At 39.7% G+C, this 23,197-nt stretch overlaps 1 protein-coding gene across 3 annotated transcripts in view; it reads right to left on the bottom strand.

Annotated features, from left to right (window-relative positions):
* Positions 1-22,174, bottom strand: part of DENND2C (DENN domain containing 2C) — a 39,429-nt gene extending 17,255 nt beyond the window's left edge. For all 3 annotated transcript variants that reach the window (XM_073667136.1, XM_073667139.1, XM_073667138.1), the window contains exons 1-5: positions 21,972-22,174; positions 3,136-4,234; positions 2,526-2,674; positions 1,595-1,707; positions 1,230-1,400 (exon numbers count right to left, since the gene is read on the bottom strand). In XM_073667136.1, the coding sequence (XP_073523237.1) occupies positions 1,230-1,400; positions 1,595-1,707; positions 2,526-2,674; positions 3,136-3,977 (1,275 nt within the window). In that variant the 5' untranslated portion in view covers positions 3,978-4,234; positions 21,972-22,174. The remainder of the gene's footprint in view (positions 1-1,229; positions 1,401-1,594; positions 1,708-2,525; positions 2,675-3,135; positions 4,235-21,971) is intronic.
* Between the last annotated feature and the right edge of the window lie 1,023 nt (positions 22,175-23,197).

Here is a 23,197-nt window from a genome sequence, read left to right as displayed (position 1 = left end):
CGCGTCTATAGTTTAAGACAAAGTAATGTGAATATGTAGACTATGTTTGATAGTATAAAGTATAAAATATACAACTATGAAATTCCAGACTAGTAAGAACTTCAACAAGACTGCCCAACAGATCTAAAATTCCCTTGTCATGTATTGCACTGGGTGGAGAGGGGCAGATCGATTTGAGTGCAATTGACTATGGATTTTTTATGATTCGATCAGTACAAATTCAGCAAAATGGCAGACAGCATCTTGATGAACAATACAGGGCCAACAAAAAAATAAAAATGAAAAAACAAACAAACATACTCATCCCACCAATCACCTCTTCACATCTCCGAGTGCCCCGTTGCTCCCTTTCTGGTTCTCCATGCCTCCGTTGCACCACATTACCAGTCCAGGACTGCTGATGGCTGGAATTCCTGGCATAGACTGAACACCAGGCCGGAGATGTGGCGTGACAGAAAAGCATACAGCGGGCGATGAGCAGCGTGAAGGCTGGAGAGGTGAATATGAGGGTTTTTTTTTGTTTTTTTACACCTTATGTTTATTATGCTCTGGGGTCTGGAGAAAACCATTAATAGGGAACCATTCAAACTGAGGTGAATAACTACACGGAAAATCAAATTTTCCAATAAAATTATTGCAATATGGCAAATTCGAATTTTGTCAAATCCTCTCATTTCTTGTATTGGGTCATTTTACCAATGAATTTCAAGTATCTGGTGGCATCATATTTCTAGGAACATCTTTATTACGAGATCCAACAATTTTAAAACTTTTCTTTTTAAATAGTCAACATCACAAAACCACCATACTTCTTTAAAGCCACAATGATCTTACTGTAAAGCAGCTTTCAGATCACATTTTACTGCCTATTCAGCACTCACTTGGGGCCTTCCTTCTGAGTACCTACGGACTCAGTTTGACCTTTTTCCTGATTGTCTTTTTGGCCAGACACGAAAGGGTATTCTATGACACTATTGTGTCTGGCCAAAATGATGGACCACTGTCGAAAAGTTGGTGAAACAAAGTCCACATTTTGCACTCAGTTTGCCTCAATGAAGTCAATGGTTTTGTCCAGGCAATGTCTGAATACCATTTTTCAGGTATTCAATGGAATACGGCAACAGAGTGCTTAACAGTTAGCAAAACACTATGTACACACGGCAGATTTGTTGCAAAAATGTCTGCCCTTGTCATCTGAATAGGGTTTGCAGAAAACAAGAGAAACGTACCCGAGGGAACTTCTTCCTCTTTTTAGCGGTTTCTCCACCATTCCGAAACACTTTCCATTCCATTAGTGTGACTGGTAGGGTGGAATCCTTGGGGGCCTTCTTGTGAATGTACAGTTTGGTGCTTTTCAGCTCCAGTGTTTGTCTTTTCAGGAAGTTTGGTTTTGAAGGGATCTGAAGAAACAGGTTGATCATTACTAAACCATTTTTTTTTATAGGAGTCTTCTTGTATATATGTAATAATATATAATGAAGTACAAATCTGAGGATCTACAGACAGATCATAATTTTTAACATAACCTTCTCGTAGGAAGATATAATACTATTCTTTAGCCTACTATGATCTGCGAAATGTAAGAATAATTAACCTTAGGGGGTTTGATAGTACATCTTGGAGGTGGGATCTTCCAGGATGATGGCATTCTCCAGACAGGTAAAGGAGATATTTTAATATCTTCATATGGGTTTTCTTTCTGTGGAACTTAAAAAAAAAAAAAAAGATATATTAATAATAAAATTAAGAATTACTGGACTTAAAGGGGGTTGTCCAACATAGGGAAAAAAATGTAACACATAGATGGTCTTAAAGAGGAGCAAACATGCCCTTTTTTACTTTTATTTTATTCCTGCTTCTTCCCTGAGTTTTTTTAAAATTGCCATTTGGAAATAAAAGTCTTTAGATAGTGGTAATTTTTATGGTCTTTACAAAGGGGCGCTGCTCACTGGATTCTCCGAAGGGGTATCTTTAGACTGTTTTGTAAAATGACCCTTTTAGCAACACCCTCTTGATGAAGACCCTAAAAATATATATCATTACTATTTCTTTAGACCCATATGCAAGATTTAAACAAAAAGAAAAAAGTAGAATAATTTGGGGAGCAGTAGGAATAAAATGAGAACACATGCCCCCCACCTTTGACCTGATGACAGGTCCTCTTAAAAATAAACAACATTGGCATACTCACCTTTCAGCGCAGGCCGCTTCGGAGATCTGTACCGACTCTGGAAGTGATGTCTGCTACATTTGGATGCATCAGGACCACAGCAATGAATCTCAGGTTGTTAATTCATGCAACTTTCAAATGTATCAGGCATCGCTACAGGAGATGGCGCAGACCACCGGAGTGGCCTATGCTGGATTCGTGGGGGCGTTGGGACATGAGTACGCTACAGTTGTATTACTTTAAGCCAATCTATGCCTTAATATTTTTTTTTCTTTTATTGGACAACCTCATTAATACAAAAACTGTACAAATAGCAAACACAATGTGATAAATACAAAAGTAGTTGGAAACCTACATGCAACCTCCTCATAGAGGTTGTCCTCTGACACTGTGTGATAGAGAGCTGATGGTGAGGGCTCGCTTGGTTCTTCAGAGATCTGAGGGTGGTTTGTTTGTTGTATGAAGCGTCTGAATGTTTGAACATCTTCAAATTCAAAGGATTTCCTAGAAACAAACAGATACCAAGACATCAGTCGCAGCATTCCACGAGCACCATGCTAGAAGGACAGTAACATCAAAGATAAAAAGCAGATTTATACAAAGGTCCTAATGTTTATGTCATTGAGACACTCTAGACACCCCTTTACTGCTAAACAGCAAATGAAAGCTTCACTATATATTAAATAGACAGCTTTATGCTGATGTACATTTTTAAATTTTAAATGGTCAATAATGTATTGAAATATAAAAAAAATTACTTATGTCATTTGACACTTTTTGTAGCGAAGTACAATATCTTTACCATTAGATTTCCTTGCAGTCGTTAGTAATGCATTTTTTTCTACAGCTGTGTTACTAGATCGTAAACACAAGTGCTGCCAAATTCTTAACATACTTCATATAGTCACAGCTATGCTTCATAAAAAGTTTAGTCGTATACCTGATTAGAAGGCGAAATGTTTTACCTTTTAGATCTGGGTCTTAGTTTTCGATTTCCAGATTTCTTTGGCTCAGGTGGTGGCACAGAAGGATCTGAAGATTCGGCATCACTATCATCCACAGACTTCCTTCTCCTATGATTGTGGTAATTGTCCATACGTTCCTCATGGTGGTTACAGTTAGAATACCGAAATGTCCTTCTTGGCTTAGGGAGAGGATTTATTGATGGTTTTCGATCAAATGGTTCAGTATCATAATAAATGTTTTCCATACTCTTCATCGCAATTGTTTGATCCACCATGCCACCTAAGTCTAGCTCCTTTTCTGTTGAAATGCTTTTACCTCTTCTTCTTTTAAATTCCAAAACCATCTCTGTCAAATCTTCCTGTGAAATCATACTGGTTTTCTTAAACATTCCAGCTGAGGTGTAAAAGTTTCCAGGAGGAAGCTCTATTTCTTGGTCTAAAAATGTCTTTGTTCTAGTGTTAAAATTTGTTGGACTTTCTAGTTGGTCTTCATAAATATATGGTTGACTAGGAAGGAACCGGTTATTTTCACCATCTAGTAAGTTGCCACTACTACCTTCCCTGAAATCCAAACCCAAATTCTTTCCACGACTTACACCTAATTTTCTATTGTCCAATCCATCCTCAATTGATTTTGTAAGTTCATTTTGATCATAGAAAGTTCTTTTGGGTTTTATGTCAAGCAGATCTGCACAGGAGCCACTGTTGGCCCTAACTTCCCACTGGGAGATTTTCTGTCTGATGTTTTTGCAATGGCTTCTTGAAAGAGTTTGTTGGGCAGATCGGGTCAAGCCACATTCTGGGCTCCCCATCGTATGCATCACAGGCATCTCTATAGTCATAAAAGCCTCATTGTTGCCTCTATTAGATCCGCTTAGTGAATTTTTGTATCCAATGGTGTAAAGACAGTTTTTGTAAATAGAGTTTAGAGCTTTTAATAGTAATAAAGCATTAGATCTAATTTCCCTAGAAAATAAAAGACGAAGAAGTAACTTAGCACGATTTTTATCTCTTAGAACTTGAAACACTTCTTAAAGTTATGAAGTCATTTCTCTGCGGCAGCTTGTAATGTTGAGATTCTTTCTTTCAGGGCCCCCAACTGAAAAACAAATACATATTGTTACAATGTGTCCCATAGATAAGATCTAGAGCAGAAGCAACAATAACTGTAGTGTTTCAGAGCAAGAGGAATACGTCATGTTTAACAGATTGTGAAGGACAAAAGTTATAAAGTAAAAAAATCATACAGAAGCAAAAATACAGAAGCTAGCAAAACTGACATTAGATCTTAGTATATTATTATTTCCTTTCATGAGTAATAAATGGACATATGATCAAATATACAATGTGGATGACAATATACATAAACATAGCGTAATGCAACCCAACATAAACTGTAAAAGTTTATTTCAGGAAACAAAGGCATGGGTTGTGAAAGATCAGAATGAATCAGTACTGACCAGGGTAAGACATTAGGACTGGTAAACCCCAGGCTAGCTACGGTAGTCACACGTGTGGAAGATGGAAGAACAGGATAAATAATTAAGGAAGAAATTATAGAGGAAAATCAAAGGGGACATTATATAATGAGGAGAATGACAAAGACATCAGAGGAATAACACCCAGCCAGTTGCTAAGAATTAGAAATAACAATAAGGATTAAAGGTAGAGCAGTGTACATTAAATTATTTGCTTCATCTGGTCAACCCTTGGAAGCCAACTAATTCACCAGTCAGCTGATTTAATTGGGGGAAAGTCTATGTGGTAACTGTATGGGAAGTGTAGTATTACTTGAATCAGCAATCAGGTCATGCCCATGATCACGTTGAGTACACGGACTGTACATAAATATTTCTGGGGTTTCCCAGGCCAGGAGATAGGTGAAATAATGTATTAATGGGCATAGATGTTTTTCTGGACTTCCTTAAGGCCCTCATACACATTAGACAAAAGCAGGCAGAACCAGCAGATATCGACGGTCTAATGTATGAAGGGGTGTCAGATGACTGATCGTTGGGAGAGATGATTCTCCCCGAGAGAAGATGCGGCTTTCTTATAGATCACACAGGAGTGCTCGACTGAGCAAGTGCTCCTGTGTGTAGGAGAGTCAACTGACATGGTCGTTGCGTTGGCCGAACGATTGGCCAAAGCATAATTCGGCCGACAGCTATCTAACGTGTATGACCAGCCTTACATCAATCTCACTGCAAACCACCACAATCATGCTCGTTGGTTTCACACTTGGGATAGCGTATTGCATAAAAACACACACAAAATAGAGATGAGAGAATCACTTTGTGCAACTCATGGTCCATGGTCCAGGTCGATTCTGTCTGGCCGTGGTCAGGACCTGTGAGAATTTTCTAAGCTTTTAGGTGCTGCTTTTAATTCGACGGTCTGGCGTGACATTATCTGTGTGGTGCACAAGTGATGTCTTGCCAGCCTTACTAATTATAAGCCTAGCCTGGAAGCACAGGAAATTTGCTCAGCTCTTGTCCACCGCCAGAGAGCACCGACCTGGACCGTGAACCGGGAAATGGGGTTGCACAAAGTGATCCACTCATCTTTAACACTAAATGAAGATGGGACAGACCTTTTGTGAGCTGTCACTAAATTCTTGATCTTTAGAGTCTCAGCTATTTGTCCAGAACTCTACATCAATGTGCCACCAATTAGTTTTCTATGCAGGAAACTGACTAAATTATACATCCACAGTAAGCTGTTGGAGTGGCCTATCAGTAGACACCAATGGATGCTTTGAGTGACATGGACCATGTACGTTGGAATTAATGAGTAGATCCCTCCATTAATATTTATTATGCTTATATACAGTAGCACCATCATATTCCACAGCAGTTTGCAGAAATTATCATCACTGTCCCAATTGAGGATCACAATCTAAATTCACTATCAGTATGTCTTTGGAGTGTCGGAGGAAACCAGTGAACCTGGAGGAAGCCCACGCAAACACGGGGAGAACCTAAAAGGACCATGCAGATGTTGTCATTAATGGAATTTGAACCCAAGACCCCAGCGCTGCTATCCACTCAGCCACAGTCCTGCCATGCTGGGTAACAACAGGGTTTCAGCTTTGCAGAGTAATAATATATATAGAACACATAATTAAAATTAAAAAAATGACCATATCCTAAATTTGTATCTTGCATTAAATCTGGTTTCAAGATTAGAAAGTGGTGTAAAGTAAACTCATTATCAGACCAGTGGTTGACTTGCACCAGTGATGGGACTGTTCTGTACAGCAGTGCTGTATAGGTTGGCACTATAAATAGTATCTAAATATATAAGATCTACCTTTTCTTGCATATAAAATAAACACATGATCTACAGTATAATATTATATTAGATATCTAATATATATTTTATAGTATGTATGTACGTATGTATGTATGTATGTACGTGATATATATACATGCATGCATATATAGCTACAATTTTGGTTTTTAGGACTTTTCCGTTTTACCAAAAAAGGCATTTCCTATTACTCAGCCATACAAGAAGTGACCTGTTAAAGAAAATAACGATTATGTTTGATGTAATAAGTTCATTTTATGGAAGTCCGACTGCCAGAACCTGACAGATGCTAGCAATTATCATTTTTTGACTACACAGCCACACAGACTTTTAACCAATGTCTACTCGTAATAACAGGGTTTGTTCCCACTGGGGATGTGAGAGGCAGGAAGAAAGGTTTGAATGTGAAGAGAAGATATGTTTTTCCAGCTTCCTGCACTGTTAGCTGTGCCCACACCCTAAAATAGTTTCAGAAACTGCTTTCCTGGCATTACCAGACAAAAAGGCCTGAACATGTCAGCTCAGCTTTTCTTTCCTGAAAAGCTTCTGAAAGCGGGAGAATGTCTCTATAGCGTTAGAATGTGTCAGTCAGTGGTGAATCCAAAGGAGGCAGATTAAAGAGTTGTCATGAAAACCATACCCGAAACTGTGGTTGGGTTGTCACAGATTTCAACTGCAAGCTTTAAAAAGTTTCACTGGATATAAAATAATAATTGTAGGTTAGTTTCACACATTATTTTGGAATAATACCACTGATATTTTTAATACAGCTTTTTTTAGCCAAAACCAGAAATCCTACCTTTGTATTTCACATTGTTTTTGAATACTTTGGCTCAAAACCCCCCCAAAAAAAATTGGTGTTTTTTTCCCAAAAAACAGTGTTTGAAACGTCTTTTAAAGGGAACTTGTCTTGTTGAAAATGGTACCTGATCTCCATGCAGGATGTTCTAATCTAGAGCAAAAGGAGCTGAGCAGATTGATATACATTTTTGTGGTAAAGCTTCAGTATGGTCCTAATCAGTGATTGACAGGCTTCCCTGTATGACTCTACATGCAGAGATAGCTGTCAGAGTAGGACGGCCCACTGGACTCCTATACATACAAACACCAGGAATGTCAAAGAATAAATTAGTATCCAAGGGTTAACCTTTCTCCTTTCTCCTTGCAGAGAGTGACATGTTAAGCATGTCAATGTGAGGAGACTTTTAAGTCGCAATGCTCCTCTGGGAAATATGCAATTTGTCTCTTCAGAGAGGAAGAGAACTAGAAATCTAGTGCCACCTATCGAAAGTAGCAATCCTAAAAGTCAATATCGACCCTTTAACGAGCCTTGTCACGTGACACGTCACCAGAAACTCAATTTGCAGACATTGTGTTTTAGGGTACTGCCCCTCGTCAGTGCAAAGTGTGAGTTCTGGTTTGGCTGAGTGAGAGGCATCAGACTGGTATCCAAGGGTTAACGTTTCTCCTTGTGGAGAGTGACATGTTAAGCATGTCAAGGTAAGGGGATTTTTAAGCCGTAATGCTCCTCTGGGAAATATGCAAATTGTCTGAATAAATTACAAAGTTATACTGAATAGTTTCCAACAAACCGATATCATTCTGCTGAGCTTTTCCTTCTCCATACCGTGCTGTCCACAGATCAGATTGCTTGTACAATGCAACATGTTATCTTTAAGTCATCTAGGATAATTTCTAATTCAACCCTCCCTACCCCTGACACATTCAAATTTGTTATGTTCTGTGGTCAGCATAGTAGACAATTAAAATGTGGACTAATACCTGAATCATTTCCTCAAAGTATTTATGCCATTAGCATCATTTGACACAAGAGGCATTACCGGATAGTATCCTACATGTTCCTTTCCCCTGCCCGTTCATAACATTCAATCTCTGGAAATGTTGTTTTTGTTCTGTTGCTTGGGTCAGAAAGAGCACTTACTGGGCATTTGATTTTTCGCTCCTGTTCTGTACAGCTTTGCGCTTGTGTGTAAAGCAACTGGAATAATATGTTACGTACAGATGAGCAAATTGATTTGATGCGAATCAACTTAGCTGAACCTGGCAAACTCAAACTATTTGCCATTAGTTTTGCGCGAATCAACAAAAATGCCAACCACTGTTTTACACAATGCAGAAGACTGCATCAGCCAGAGAAAGCCAACGTAACCTCAGGAGCAAACGGGCAAGCTTCTCAATAATGTCTTGCAGCTATCACATCACATAGTATAGCACCCTCTTGCATAGCCTGTTTAAAAGCCGATACAGAGAATGCAGCGCCACAATCATTTTGGAGTGAATCCATTTAGTGACAGGATGTTACAGCTCCCACTTTGCAATATATAAAGACAAAAAACACTGAATATACCGTACAGATGGTGTGTGTGACAAAATGGTAGTGAATGGTTATTATCTGTTTTCCCATAACCATAAAAGTGGAGGTCACATTGACGTTACTAAGTGTATTTTCATTAAAGAGCTGGAAGTAGGTTGGATACAGTCCTAGGAAGCATCAATATTAAGCTAGGGTCGCACAACGGTTTTTCTCCGATCCAAGATAAATTATGTTTATCACACTCTGATCAGAGTGTGATCAGATTTTCTTGGATGTGGAGAAAAAAAATTTTTTACATCTCCGTTCTTTCAGTCCGTGAAAATCTGACCGAGCTTGGATGTCATCCGAGTGCGGTCCGATGTTTTCCATGGACCCATAGTTAAAACATGAATGGCTGAGTGCCATCCGATTATTATCGGAGGCAACTCGTGCATGCTGCAAATTTTCCTTCGGACTGGTTTGGTCCAAGGGAAAAGTTCAGACATTTTCACTGCTTCGTTGAATAATATGGGGATGATGGCTCGTCCAATTATTACAGTCATGTGCACGAGCCTTTGTACATGTCTTTTCAGGGGAAATGGGAGTTCTTGCAATTTGTAGCAAATCTTTCTCTTAAAATTAAATATTTGGAAAAATTTGCCAAAACTGACAAATTCGGATTACAAAAGATTTAATCACCTCTAAAGTCAAGTAATATCAAAGTAAAGGTCTGGATGGCATTATCTTTCAGAGAGCAATCTGACCATATAGTCTTTTCCAGAAGGGCAAACCTGCTGAGTTTTTCAAGAGGAAGACTCTTCAAGAAATGCTGGCGTTTTTTTTTTTTCTGAAAACATATTTTTTGGTCATTTTTCAAATGCAAGCGATTTTTTTTTGAGTGTCTTTTGTACTGGCATTTTCCAGATTTTTTTTTTTTTTTTAACTCCATTCAATGAAGACTCAGCTAACAGCTTTTCAAGCCTCTTTTGAGCCTTTCCATTGACTTACATTGTAAAGTATAGATTGTCTTCAAAGTGTAAGATGCCTGAAGGATGGTGCGTAAACGTCTTTAAACCTCTTGGTGTCTTTTGAAACCTGAAATGGTTAAAAGTTGCAAACGAATAGCAATTTGTTTTGACATGAAAAATGCATATGTTCATTCTTTTGAGCATTTAGTCTAGCGCTTTTTCAGCTGGATTTCAGAATGAATCCACATTAAAAAAAAAAAATTCTATGCAGATACCCTAAAACACTAGAAAAACTCACTGTGAAAACACAGCCTTAAAGGCTTGTCCATTTTCATAAAAAAAATTTGTACACCATAAATGCATAAAAAAAATCCTAAAATTAAAATGACTTTAAAATGTGCTGCTTAAAATATGTTTGTTTTTTAATTTAGGAAAATTCAGTAATCCCTTCCCACTAAATAACATTTCCTGCAAAATTATTTTAACTGTCAACCAATAGGCTGTTTCCTGTTATGTGATGTGCACTGCATGAATTGCTTCCACGGAGATTTTCAACAGAAAGTAATAAATCTATGACAAGTAAAAACATGATATACACCTCCAGTTAATTCCAGAGTATAATAGACAGGTGTGGCTGCAGCTGTCTATGGATGACATGAGTCAGGATAAGGATAGTTTTAATCATTTTTTTTTCTGCCAGAAAAAAATACAAGATTACCCAAATCATTATTTCTTTGTATTTTGAAAGAATTCCATGAATTGCACAAACTGATCTACACTACTTTGGACTTCAAGCAAGAAAATCGTAGTTCATTCACATTTAGCTCCTATTATACAAAGTTCTTTGTAATAGTCAATAGAGAACAGAAAGTCTCAGTATTTTTGAGCACATTGTACATTGAACATTTCTGCAATTGGTGTTATTACACATTTTTACCTGTTTTCTTCAGCAGCCTGCAGTATTTACAAGACACTGCAAGCTGCTTTCTTTATTCCATCTCAATCCCAATAGTGTGCTCCATGTAGGCTCAGTTGCTAGCTCTTCTCGTATCGCATATGTGCATCTAGGCTCAAATTTAATTTGATATGATCAGAGCTTAGATGTATGGTAGGAAAGGGGCTGTCGGAGCCAGCTGTTGGGATTGTGAAGAAATGAAATCAGGCAGCTTGCTGTGTTTTGTAATACATGCAAGCTGCAAAAGAAAGCAGTCAAAAATGTTTAACCAAAAACCAATTGCTGTACTGCTTTATTCCCCATAAAACATTCAAATGTCCTAAAAAATATGCAAAGGTATAAATAGCTTTTATGAACAACAGTACATCTGCATCATTGTAACCATTTTCTGTTACATTATGCGTCCATTCACTCAGATTCTACGGCTTTATCAGCAGCACAACAACAGTGTCTGACTGATCCTACTGACTATAAAGAACTTTGTTGGATTTCGGTCATTGTAGCCATGATTTTAAAAGGGAAAAATAACGCAACCAACAGATTTCTTTGCAACAACCATTTTTCAATTCGTTTAGATGAGTGTGGGCATATCCTGATAATATATTGGTTAGATTTTGACAGGCACCCATTTTTCACTCTATGAAAACAATACATATTCATTAAGAAAATCCAAGTCAGCCAATTACGATTTCCTCCTTTAGGTTTGTCAGCAGCTGTCTATCACTTCATTCTAGAAAAATCACCTACATTGGGCATTTTCAATGTCAATTAATGATATTAGAATAGTTGTAAATTTGAAGGGTTAGAAAAACTTGGCTGCTTCATCTAGAAACAGCGCCACCTCTGTCTGTGGGTTTTGTCTGGTATTGCAACTCAGCATTATTGAAGTGAACTGGGCTGAACTGCTACACTACATACAACCTAGAGGAAGGTGTGGAGTTATGAAGTCATGTTTCATTAACCTTTAAACCACTTTAAAAAAAAAAAAAAGGCTAAAAACCTAAAAAAAAAATTAAGCAGATCAGCTGCTTAACCAAAAAGACATTTTTTGCCTAGCAGAACAATCTCTTGTAAGTAATAATAAAAATTATAACATCATGCTATAAAGACATATGTGACTTCCTTAAATCCTACAGTTGCCATCTAACACCCCACTGAAGCACTTTAGTTTAGGGTAACAACTGGTTGTAGTGAGACAAGTAGTGTCCTATAGGACATTGGGTGAGCTTTGAAGCTGATGAAAAGAAGCAGTCAATGACTAGTCAGTTTGCTGGTCTCACCGTCATGTGAAGACATCATAAGCTTTGAACACGATGTATAATGGTTGGTTAGTTAATTAAAGTCTATATGCTAAAATAGTACACGATTTCAGTCTTGTAAATTCTTTGAGCTGCATAGGTCCATCACATTCAGCCATCCCATCACGTGAATAAAACATTAAAAATATTATGCATCAGAAGTGAACCAAAAGTTTTTCTCAATAAATGTGGATTATAAGGCATCTATTGAGGTTGTAAATACAACTAGTTACTAAAACCAGAAAACTGAAGAGAAGACTCTATACAACTCCATCTGGATATAGAGTCTGTCTGCAAATGGGTAACCACATCAAAGCCCACATATCACAAATGGAAGATAGTACACAACCACTGCCAGAGGACATTTTTCTTGCACCGAAATGATCAGCTAAAGTGTGGTGCCAACAAGCTGATGACCTGGACAACCAATTTGGACAAAGTATTATCTTGTTCCAGGGTTTGCACTAACAATACCAAAATGAATAGCCTGAAAAAAGAAGGCACACAAGGTTCCCACTGATTCATAACCTCTAGTAGACCACCAGCAACATCTACCGAGACAGTCTTTGAACGGCAATATCAGACTATGCCTTTAGCATGAAAATGCAAACATCTTTCTTGACTTCTAAGTGACTCCAAACAAAAAATTACCTGTACTAGTGTGTTGAAGGAATAATGACAATTTAAGAATCTAAACTTCTTGTCAGAGGCCTCTACCTAGCCAAATCAGATCTCCTGCTTTGCACTGATGATAAACATCCTGAAACATGGATCTGAAAATGGAGTGTCTGGTTTTGTTTTCCATCCTAAGTCACGTGGCAAGGCTTGTTAAAGGGTTGATATTGAACTTTAGGATTGCTACCACTACCCCAATAGGTGGCAATACAGTTCAAATCCGCGTCCTCTCTGAAGAGCCTGTTTGCATACTTACGGTAAATTCCCAGAAGAGCATTGCATGGCCTATAAGTCTCCTTACACCGGTTTGGTACTCTCCACAAAAAGAAACAAACATTCACCCTTAGATCTCCAGCCTTGAGTCTTTGATATCATGTATTCCAAGAAAACTGTATATTTTAGCTATGTGAACAAAGTTATCTGAATTCCATTCTGTTCTAAAACATGGCGAGACAGCAAGAAATCCAGAAATTAATGCCACAGCCACAGTGAGCCATAAAATACAGTGCACAAAGATATAAAGAAGTTGGGGGACTGTAATTATGCAGATTTATATTCTATCCTGCATCTGTATAAAATCTAGAGAATACCTTCAATGAAAATTGTATGGGCAGCCATGAGTGATCTTAACCTAGAATAGGTTAATTTATCTGTAAGGTCCATATAATTTCTGCTAATTTTATATTTTGGAGAAGAATGTTTAATAATGACTTTATATAAGACAGAACCTTTTCTCTCAGTTCCCGATACCATTTTCTAGTTTTACTAATCAAGTTCCTTATCTAAAAGCATCAAATCTGCAAACTTCTTTTCTTAACAGTGGATCTCCTACTGAGCAACTGGATAGACAATGAGTGAAGCATGCAGCCCAATAATGGTGGATCACGATACCAAGTGTTCAAAAACGTGAGGACTTTCTGGGATGACTCACTAGTATATCTGGTCTGCTTGATATGGGAGAATCCAGTGTACAACGTGTTTCACACCCAGTTATAATTATAGTCCGAGCCCATCAAAATTACTCCCATGAATGAAAAGTTTAAATAGGTGCAACCGACACATTATAGAGTCAAAATCTTTTTTTTTTTTTTTCCCCTTTTGTGTTTGAGACAAATGTGTCTATTTTGAAATTAATATAAGGGGGTCTAAAGGGTAACGATTCTCCTTGTGAAGAGTGACAAGCCAAGCCTGGCATGTCAGAGTGAGGAGACTTATAGGCCATGCATGCTCCTCTGGGAAATTAAATATGCAAATTGTCTCTTCAGAGAGGAAGCGGACTAGAACTCTAGCGCCATCTATTGGAAGCAGCAATCCTAAAAGTCAATATCGACTCTTTAACGAGCCTTGCAATATGACTTAGGATAAAAGCCAAACCAGAATCTCAATTTGCAGGCACTGTGTTTTGGAGTGTTGCCCTTCATCAAAGCAAAGTATGAAAGCTGTTTTGGCCAGGTGAGAAATTAATAGAACAAATATACAGCCCCCTGGAAGCAAAAAGCTGGCCATATACATGAGATAGCTCGTGACCGAATGAGCATTCAGACAACGGCTAGTGTATGTCACCTAACTCCGCCATGAATATGCGTTATCTGCTCAGGTGATTGTGACTCTTTAAATTTCAGTAGATAAATGGAGATTTGCCATGTTGAATTACCCACGTTTAACCAACCCAACATGTCTTCAAGATAGAGGCCACCATAAATATAAAACTTAATGGGCCAATCCCATCAAAGTTATCCAGTTTGTGCGGTCATACAATTCCATTAAATTATCAGGTACTGGATTAAACTAAATATTACCTTGTCACCAAAGTTTTGTCAATCGGTGTTGAAGAGCATGGATATAGATGTCTGCTATCAGGGGAACATTCAGGACTTGTATCATATATAAGGCCGGCTTTATGATGAGTGTGTATACAGGCAGAGACAAATATAAGCTTTACTAGTCATATATTACAATTTATACTGTTGAATCAAGATTTTATTGCAGGTGGTTTTCTGCCTCAAGCTTTTCCCATGGCCATTCAATACAGGAGTTCTGTAGCCTATAATTTACTCATGCTATAGAAAAATAGAATCCACCCTCGTGTGTGTCATACAGCTTGGATCAATGAAATGAAGTTTGATTCGAATGTTAGTTCCTTTGGACCGTCATGAAATGGATGCGTCTCCTACAAATTTGCTGGCAACAAGTAAACAAAAAGCATTATCACACAGAGAGACAATCCTTTGGAAAGGCTTCATTTAGTGATTATTATACTTTGCTTATAAAGCGCCATTAATTCCACAGCACTTTACAGACATCATCATCATCACTGTCCCCATTGGGGCTCACAATCTAGATTCCCGATCAGTATGTCTTTGGAGAGTGGAAGGAAATCCACGCAAACATAGGGAGAACATACAAACTCCTTACAGATGTTGTCCTTGGTGGGATTTGAACCCAGGACCCCCAGTGATCAGATTATAGCGTCAATTTTCTAAGCAGTATTGGAAAACAAAGATGTATTATTATTGCAATGAGAGTATGTTGATGCACGATAACATTTGCATACATATTAGATGGACATAAGATCATTTAATGTGTATCAAGGTGTCTTGACTCTCCCTCTACAGTAAATGGCAGAGCAAAGGAAGATCAGGTATGATGAATTTCACATGCCCATCCTTTTTCAACACAGAAAGAACTGCCACAAGAGCTGCTTGCAGAAGCTTGATCCAACTCTTTCCGTTAATGACTTTGCCAAGTGAGCATGTGTTAAGGTTCATTTACACTGTAAGATTATCTGGAAACGAGCATGATAATCACGATAATCTTGCAGTCTATAAACAGGCTACAAATGACCCGACGAACAAGGAAAATGCTCATTCATTGGTTGAAATGATCGTTTGCGCTGCTAAAAAATTATTATTATTCTCGGCAGCACATCATTCTACGAAAATAGACTCAGGCTGCCATTGCTCTCGGCAGCATATGTGCACTGAATGATCTATCACAGATCGCTCAGTGCGCATCTGAAGCGCAGTCTACCTGGTAGTGTAAGTGCACACTTAAGCTTGTATATTTATTTATTAATTTTACTCATTTATATAATTCTCCGTCGCTTTACAGACATCATCATCACTGTGACCATTGGAGCTCACAATCAAAATTTCTTATCAGTATGTCTTTGGAGTGTGAGAGGAAATCGGAGAACCCGGAGGAAACCCACGCAAACACGGGGAGAACATACAAACTCCTTGCAGATGTTTTCCTTGGTGGGATTTGAACCTACAAGGTTACAGTGCTAACCACTGAGCCACCGTGTATGTGGTGTGGTGGAAGGGTTGGAAAATGGAAAGACCACTAGTAGGAAGTCTTTGAGTATCAGGTGACCAAGTACTCTTTTTACAAGGTCTAATACGTATGACTGTGGTTTCCAGTATTTGGTGACACATGCTGTTGCCCTAGGCTATTTAGTAGACAGATCATCTAATAAATAAAGAAACCTGGGATCAGATCGATGATTAAAATGATAAGAAACAATAGATATTTTCAGTTTATTTTACACAACAAAAGACTTCCATGTCAAGGACCATAGTCATGACTTGGTTCTCTACATCAGTCGAAAATCCCTTTGTGACTTTGTGAGTAAAAAGTGCCTGGGGCCTGCTGATCACAATCATTAGTGTATAGCCTTGCACTAAATGGGGAACACACACCTACTATAATAGGCACTTGGTGGATGTACTTAGTGATGATTAAAGAAAATGAGTATGTCTAATAACACATAATAGTCAAAGAAAACTGTTGAAAGGCAAAATGATTATGTCCTTACATTGCAGGATCACCTTTGATAAACCCACACTTGTGTATCAGTAAATAACATATACAACAATTTGCTAATATCCTTATGTAGCTGGAAATGGTTCCTTTATGGCTGTAGTTTAGGCCTCATGGTTCCTCTATGATGCCCCAGATATATAGTGAATCAATTTATCAAAGCCATTAATCAATATCAGAGGTGCACCATCCACAGGTGAGGTGAGCATGTCCATGCCGATGGTGGCCTTGAGTTTTCAGTAAGAGGGCCTGAAAAGCTCACATGTAAAGGCCCCCATACATCCTTAGATAGCCATCTCTACCTTCTTGGCCAAGCATTCTTGAGAGCGAGCCTGGCAGCAGCTAACCTCCACACAGCTGTAAAAAAATTCAACAAGCCTGATCCTTCTTTCCCAAGATATTATCTGTCGGGGGAACAGTCAGGCGGCCCCCATACACATTAAATAGTGGGCTGATCCCGTGAAAATTGGCAGGTTTGGACAACTGGTATCCAATGTGTATAGGGGCCTTAATTTTCTGTCTAGTACATGAATATTAGTTTGGCACTGTGGACATTTTACCGTATTTGTATAGGAATGGTCCAGCATCTGCAAACACGAAGAGTGGGTGATTCTACCAGCATTTCTCACCTATTTAAATAAATTGGGGGGGAAAAAAGCCTCAATAAATCATATGTATCGTATGCAGTGTTTTTCCTGCCAACACTGTTTTTTGATGCAAAAAAAATCCACTGCAAATACTCAATGTGTGAACATACGCTTAGTATTCAGGAAATAAATGAATATGGTCAGCATGTTGATGTTATCCATCCCCCAATGAAGATTAAGCTCCAAGGTTTCTTCACAGATGAAAAGCAGCCAGTTGCTGTTTACATGGCCAAAGGCAACAATTTGACCGCTACCTTCTCAAATAACAAGGTGATTTTCAGAGTATATTCAGTGACCACAGAAAGCAACGCTGAGCACAAAGGACACCTCTGTAAATAAAGTAGCCACCCTTGGCGTGAAATTAGGATCTGATCCAACAGACATAACTCTGCGAGCCGAACTCTACTACAGTTTGTAACTGGTAATTGCAAAGGAATCCAGCAGAAGAGTTGGTACATAGAAAGAAATCAGAAATTAGAGTTTATTCAGTCATGTTAACGCAATAGTAAGGAGGCACATGGTCTATTTGACTGTCAAAGTAAGCTTTACTGAATATAGAATATATAAAAAATACGGCAAAAATAAGACCTAAGATAAATAACCAAAAAAGATGTCTGACACATGCAAAGGGACTCGTTCGGTTCTGTTTACACCAGTGTTGGTGGCACAGCGATGGATTCGGCCAAAAATACCATTAAAAAATTCCAAACTAAATGGGTCCAATTGATGTCCTTCATGTAGGGGATGGCATGTTTCTATAACAGGAAAGAAATACAGAAAAAAACAATGCTGATGTAAACATAGCTCATTCGATTGTATAAATTGAGAACATGATGTGTTGCAATGATCCTCCGCCGTTGGAAAAGATGAGCTATCCCACAGAAGTCCATAGTGACCATCAATTTACATGGCAAAAGGAAGGGGGGGTGGGAGAGTTGTTAAACTCAAAAATCAGATGATGACAGTCGCCCCACAACTGACACATGCAGGCTAAGGGGTACAGATAGACCCCTAAACATTGGCTGGCAGACTAATGCACGGGAATATTTAGTAGAAATGTATACCACTAATAGACTTTTCTAGTTCTTATCTCGTAAGTCCTCAGAAGTCTGTGTTTCACATACGTGTTCTTCATGTGTTTTCCAAGTTGTGGCCCGCACCTCGGGTCTACTGTAATGGAGACCTGGAGGGTAAAGTACGATCATATTCCCTGTTGATAATACAGTGGCAATATATTGTGCTGGAAAGTAGGTGGTCATCATTCCTTGCCCCAAACAAATCAAAGTTCTCCATATTAAACACACAATAGTCCATATACTAGGAGTCCTGTGACTTGTGAACACTATCAAGGTCCTGAAAATTCAAAGGCAAGCAAAAACCCACAGGCGAATGCATGGCCACTATAAAAAAAACTATTTGTCCATACAACATATCTGAATCTGCAGGCAGCAGATCATTTCACTAATACATCAGCTTTTACTATGAGATTTAAGAACATAATAGTCCCTGGGAGCAGTCCCTCATTACTGCCACTTGTCAGCACTTTTTTGTCTAGAAGTGTCGGCACGATAAACACCCGTGTGTCACCACCCTGAACACTAAAAAGCACAAACTGACAACTGAAGCTCATTAAGTGAGTTGTCCTGCTCAATTTTCTCAGTGCTATTCTGCAACTGGCCTACTTTCAACAATTAGCGACCATGACTTGCTACATTGTAAGCTTATTCTGCTTAATATGGAAGTTCATGCGGAAACGCAGGGAAAAAAAATGGCAACAGGTGTTAATGCAATGTTGTGAATGATCCTATTTGTAAAGATTTTAGGGGGGTGGGGCACTAATCTTTCTGATAACTGTTCCTTCCAGTCTACATACACATTGTATAAAGTTATAAGTCTACTGCTTCTATAGATAGGAGGAATCAGTGATCTCTGTGCCAGCACTCACATTTGGAGGGGAATCAGACATCTCTGTGATTACCATTCTTTACAGTCCAAAAGTAATAATGAGGGGACCCATGGAAGTTCGGGATCTTGTACCTGAACTTTATTCCAAAGTTCGGTTCAGGTACCAGAACTGTACCCGAACTTGAACCAGAATCCGATCCCAATTGAAAACAATGGGGAACCCAACTTTTGATCTGGAAAATATTTTCTCTCTCTCTCCTCCCAGACTTCCCCGGGACTTCCGGAAGAAGTCCATGTTCAGCGATTAACACTGGACACGAACTGTCCGGTACAAACCCCGAACCTTCAAGTTCAGGGGCTCGCTCATCTCTACCCACAAGGCTACGTACAGAATACAGCTATAGGATCGCAACTGAAGATCATGCTCTAGTCAAGAAGGATCACTGATCCCCATGTCAAACAATTGTTACAGTTAGTTTAGAAGCCTATGGATAAACTTTCTAATCTTGTAACTAAGTGAGAACACACCAGCGGTTCAATCATTTTTTATCCTTTTACTACCTGATGACTCAGAATATACAGGAACTTGGCTTCATCACTATGCAACATGAACAGCCGTTCTTGTAGTCATCGGAGTCCCTTTCACTTTCCAAACCAGTACACTGGCCCAAAGCCTGAATGGCCAAATACATTTTTCATGGATTGAATAGCACGTTGTCAGCTTTGACTTTTGCTGTAGCTATATGTATTTGCCATATGCAACCTTATACTGTATGCATAACAACTAATAAGTATTGCCGCTGCCATAACGCAGTAGCTACATGCAACTCTGCCCAAAACACAGTGTGTGGCCAAAGAAAGCTTATATGCCAAGTCTACATTGCAGCATAGTTCAGGTGAACGGGGTTGAATTGCAACATGCAAGGAGGTACCGTATGAAGAAAGTCGCAAAAAGACAGACAGTTGGATTTATTGTAACTTGCTTGCCGTGGTCCCAATTCCTTGCGGGTTACAATATGACCCCATTCACTTGCTCTGTGCCGCAATGTAGTGTCAGCAGCACACAACAATATTTGAATGCACAACCCATGGCACGGCTAAAAAAAAAAAAATCATCGCCCGGTGGTCCTGGCTTTAGGTTAAGGCTACACGGCAGGCAACAACAGTTCTCAGAAAAGTTGCGCAAAATATTAGTGCAACTTGCACCTACGCAATTATTTTAGAGCTCTAATTTTGCAGTAAGTAAAAAAAGCCAAGTTGCAGACAAGTCACTTGCAAGGCGCGTGATGTGTGCAACTTGTATTGAAGCCTATGACAAGTGTGATGCGTGCGGCTAGCATTGGAGCTTATGGCAAGTGTGACCCGTGAAACTAGCATTCGTGTGACTAGCACTGAAGCCTATGGCAAATGTGACGCGTGCAACTAGCATTGAAGCCTATGGCAAGTGTGACGCGTGCAACTAGCATTGAAGCCTATGACAAGTGTGATGCGTGCAACTTGCAACCAGTGGCAGAAAATCCTAATCATTTGGAAACATGTGCAGCTCTGTATCGCAGTATGTCATAAGTATCAATGCAACGTCTCACTGCGATTTCAGTGTCGTGGGAAACTCGTCCCCATGTAGCCCTAGCCTAAGGAGGCACAGAGCTCCATAATATAGAACAGCAGGGAATGTGTTTGCCGCCATACATGCTCATTCGTACAGAACAGCAAAGACTCCCTGATACCATGGCTCTTATGGCAAGTAAATCAATTCAAATTAGTCAAAATTATTCTCTTTAGCCGACATGTTCTTTTTGTCCCTGGAAAGTAACCATACAAATTCTTTTGTTACCAATTCTCTAAATAAGCATTTTACAAGACAAAAAAGCTATTCAGTCAACAGCCTAAATAAGCGCGACAATATGTATGTATGCAATACTAAACTGAGCAAATCATTCCAACAATATCACAAAATTCTATGTATCAGTCCTCTTTGTAATCTTTTCCATGAGAGCAATTACTGTATTGTGCGCAATTTAACCCCTAGACCACCAATTCATGTTTTGTGCATAACGCCAGCAAGTATTGAAGCGCAGGGATCACAGATGGGGGTTGTAGTATCTTAACAGATGGAGAGACATCAGTTGCAATCCGCTAAACTACAGCAAAAATACAATAATATTCTTTATTTCTATAGCAGCAACACAGAATCTGGATAGATCCAAAAAAACAAATAGTGATCTAGAAACAATGAAACAAACCTGACCCTCCGGCTGCTTTCACAGTCAGTATTTCTATTATCTGTGAACCAATTATAAGAGTGGGTCTTTGTAGAAGATTCCATTTATGGGTTTCAAATACTGATCCAGAAACCAAAATACTGCGGCGTAAAACTGACCCTACAACTATGTATCTGACTGCAGAAAGGCTAGAAGATAAGGCTGCTATATACAAGGTCTATAAAGAGAAGATTGACTGATTTTTGAACAATCAATATGATTATTGTCTAATCTATAGGCACAAAACAAACAATGGTGACACTAAAGGGGCTCGTCTGATATTTACAGTCCATGGCGCGGAAAATAATGGCACTGTATGAGGATAATGGCACTGTATGAGGATAATGGCACTGTATGAGGATAATGGCACTGTATGAGGAGTGCAGTTATGGCTTGTTTGTCAGTAGCTCCAGAACTGTCTTAACATCACACACCAGTTCCATAAAATATGTTTTATCTAAAATCCGGCTTTTGGAAATTGGAGTAACCCAATACCCCTAAAGGCTACAGAGACATTCAAATCCCCCCTATTCATAAGATATAGGACTTGTCAGCAGAAATCATACACAATGTTATATTTGTGCAATCCCCAAATATAATCTGAAAAGTGGAACTACAGATCTCCAGCTAGCTCAGCTGTCATATGGGCAGATTCCAGAGGCTGCAGAGCATTACTTACCAGGGCAATGTTCAGCAGCAGGGCAGCTTCAGTATACAATCCACAGGACTGGAGGAAGCAATAATCCAGTGTGATGAGTGCAGTGTGAGTGTCCTGTGGATGACACTGCAGAGAGCACTGACTACAGTCCCTGGAGGTGGCTCCTAGTCACACTGTGGATGTGCTGAGGCATGTAGTGAAATGTGCAGGGTGGAGACTCCTGACATAGCAGGGTGCTGTGGGGAGGAAGCTTCTATCACTCCAAGTGTTGTCATCCACTCCTCCCCCCACGTGGAAATCTACTCTAATATGTCCTCACAAACCATGTGCTCTTCTACCAAGTTGGTTAGAATTCCCAACTTACGTGAAACTATTGAAATGTTTTTTCTGGGAGTCATTTTTCATCAGCGGTTTATCAGTTTTTACCATCAGTGTTTCAGCAGTGATTTCTTGGTATGAAAAGAACAAAATCATTGCAGAGTTTCCCCTTTCCTTAGGGCTCATGCTGATGTCCGTGGATCTCAGTCCAACCATAGACCACCCACAGACCACCATGCACAGACTGGCCGACCAGAGCGTGACAGTCCGTGATCAGACCGAGATGAAAGTATTTACGGTCCGTGTAAAAATCTGACATCACACGGACAGCACTCAGACCAATGTTATTTAATTGGGCTGTTCAGATGACAGTTGTTTTTAGGGTGCTTTCACATTGCGTTAAGGCACCCGATCAGTGTCCCCGCCGGGGCTTACTTCCGAACCCCCCCGCAAAACAGGTTTCGGACGTATACACCGATGGCGCCAGGGCCGGCGTCAGCACCCGGCGTACCCGGGCAAGTGCCGGGGCCCTGGAAAATCAGAGGGGCCCACTCACTGTCGGGGCCCTGGCCGCTTCCTCGGCACCTGTTCAGTGACGCAGGCGCTGCTTGATTGCCAGCACTCCCCCAGACATGGCCGCGCGCAGTGTAGCTGTGTCTGCTAGTAATGACACGGCAGGGTCGACGGCACTGCACCTTTAATTGTGCTTGTGTGTCGCCTCTGCCGCGTCATTACCAGCTGCACAGCGCGGCCATGACTGGTGAAGTGACGGCAATCAAACACCGTCGGAGGTCCTGCACAGATGGGGGGTTTGGAGCGGCCCGGACCCGACCGCAAGTGGGCCCCACTGATGGTCCAGGGCCATGATGTCTGTGACATGCCTGGGGCACTGCACTGCCCCATACCCGAGGAGCTGCTGGACAGGACAC

The sequence above is a fragment of the Phyllobates terribilis genome, unplaced genomic scaffold (assembly GCF_046119375.1).
Source record: "Phyllobates terribilis strain yellow unplaced genomic scaffold, ASM4611937v1 Scaffold_2__4_contigs__length_985480577, whole genome shotgun sequence".
In the NCBI taxonomy this organism is placed as follows: domain Eukaryota; kingdom Metazoa; phylum Chordata; class Amphibia; order Anura; family Dendrobatidae; genus Phyllobates; species Phyllobates terribilis.
Note: the sequence above shows the minus strand (reverse complement) of the source record. Positions and strands in the feature narration are given on the sequence as shown.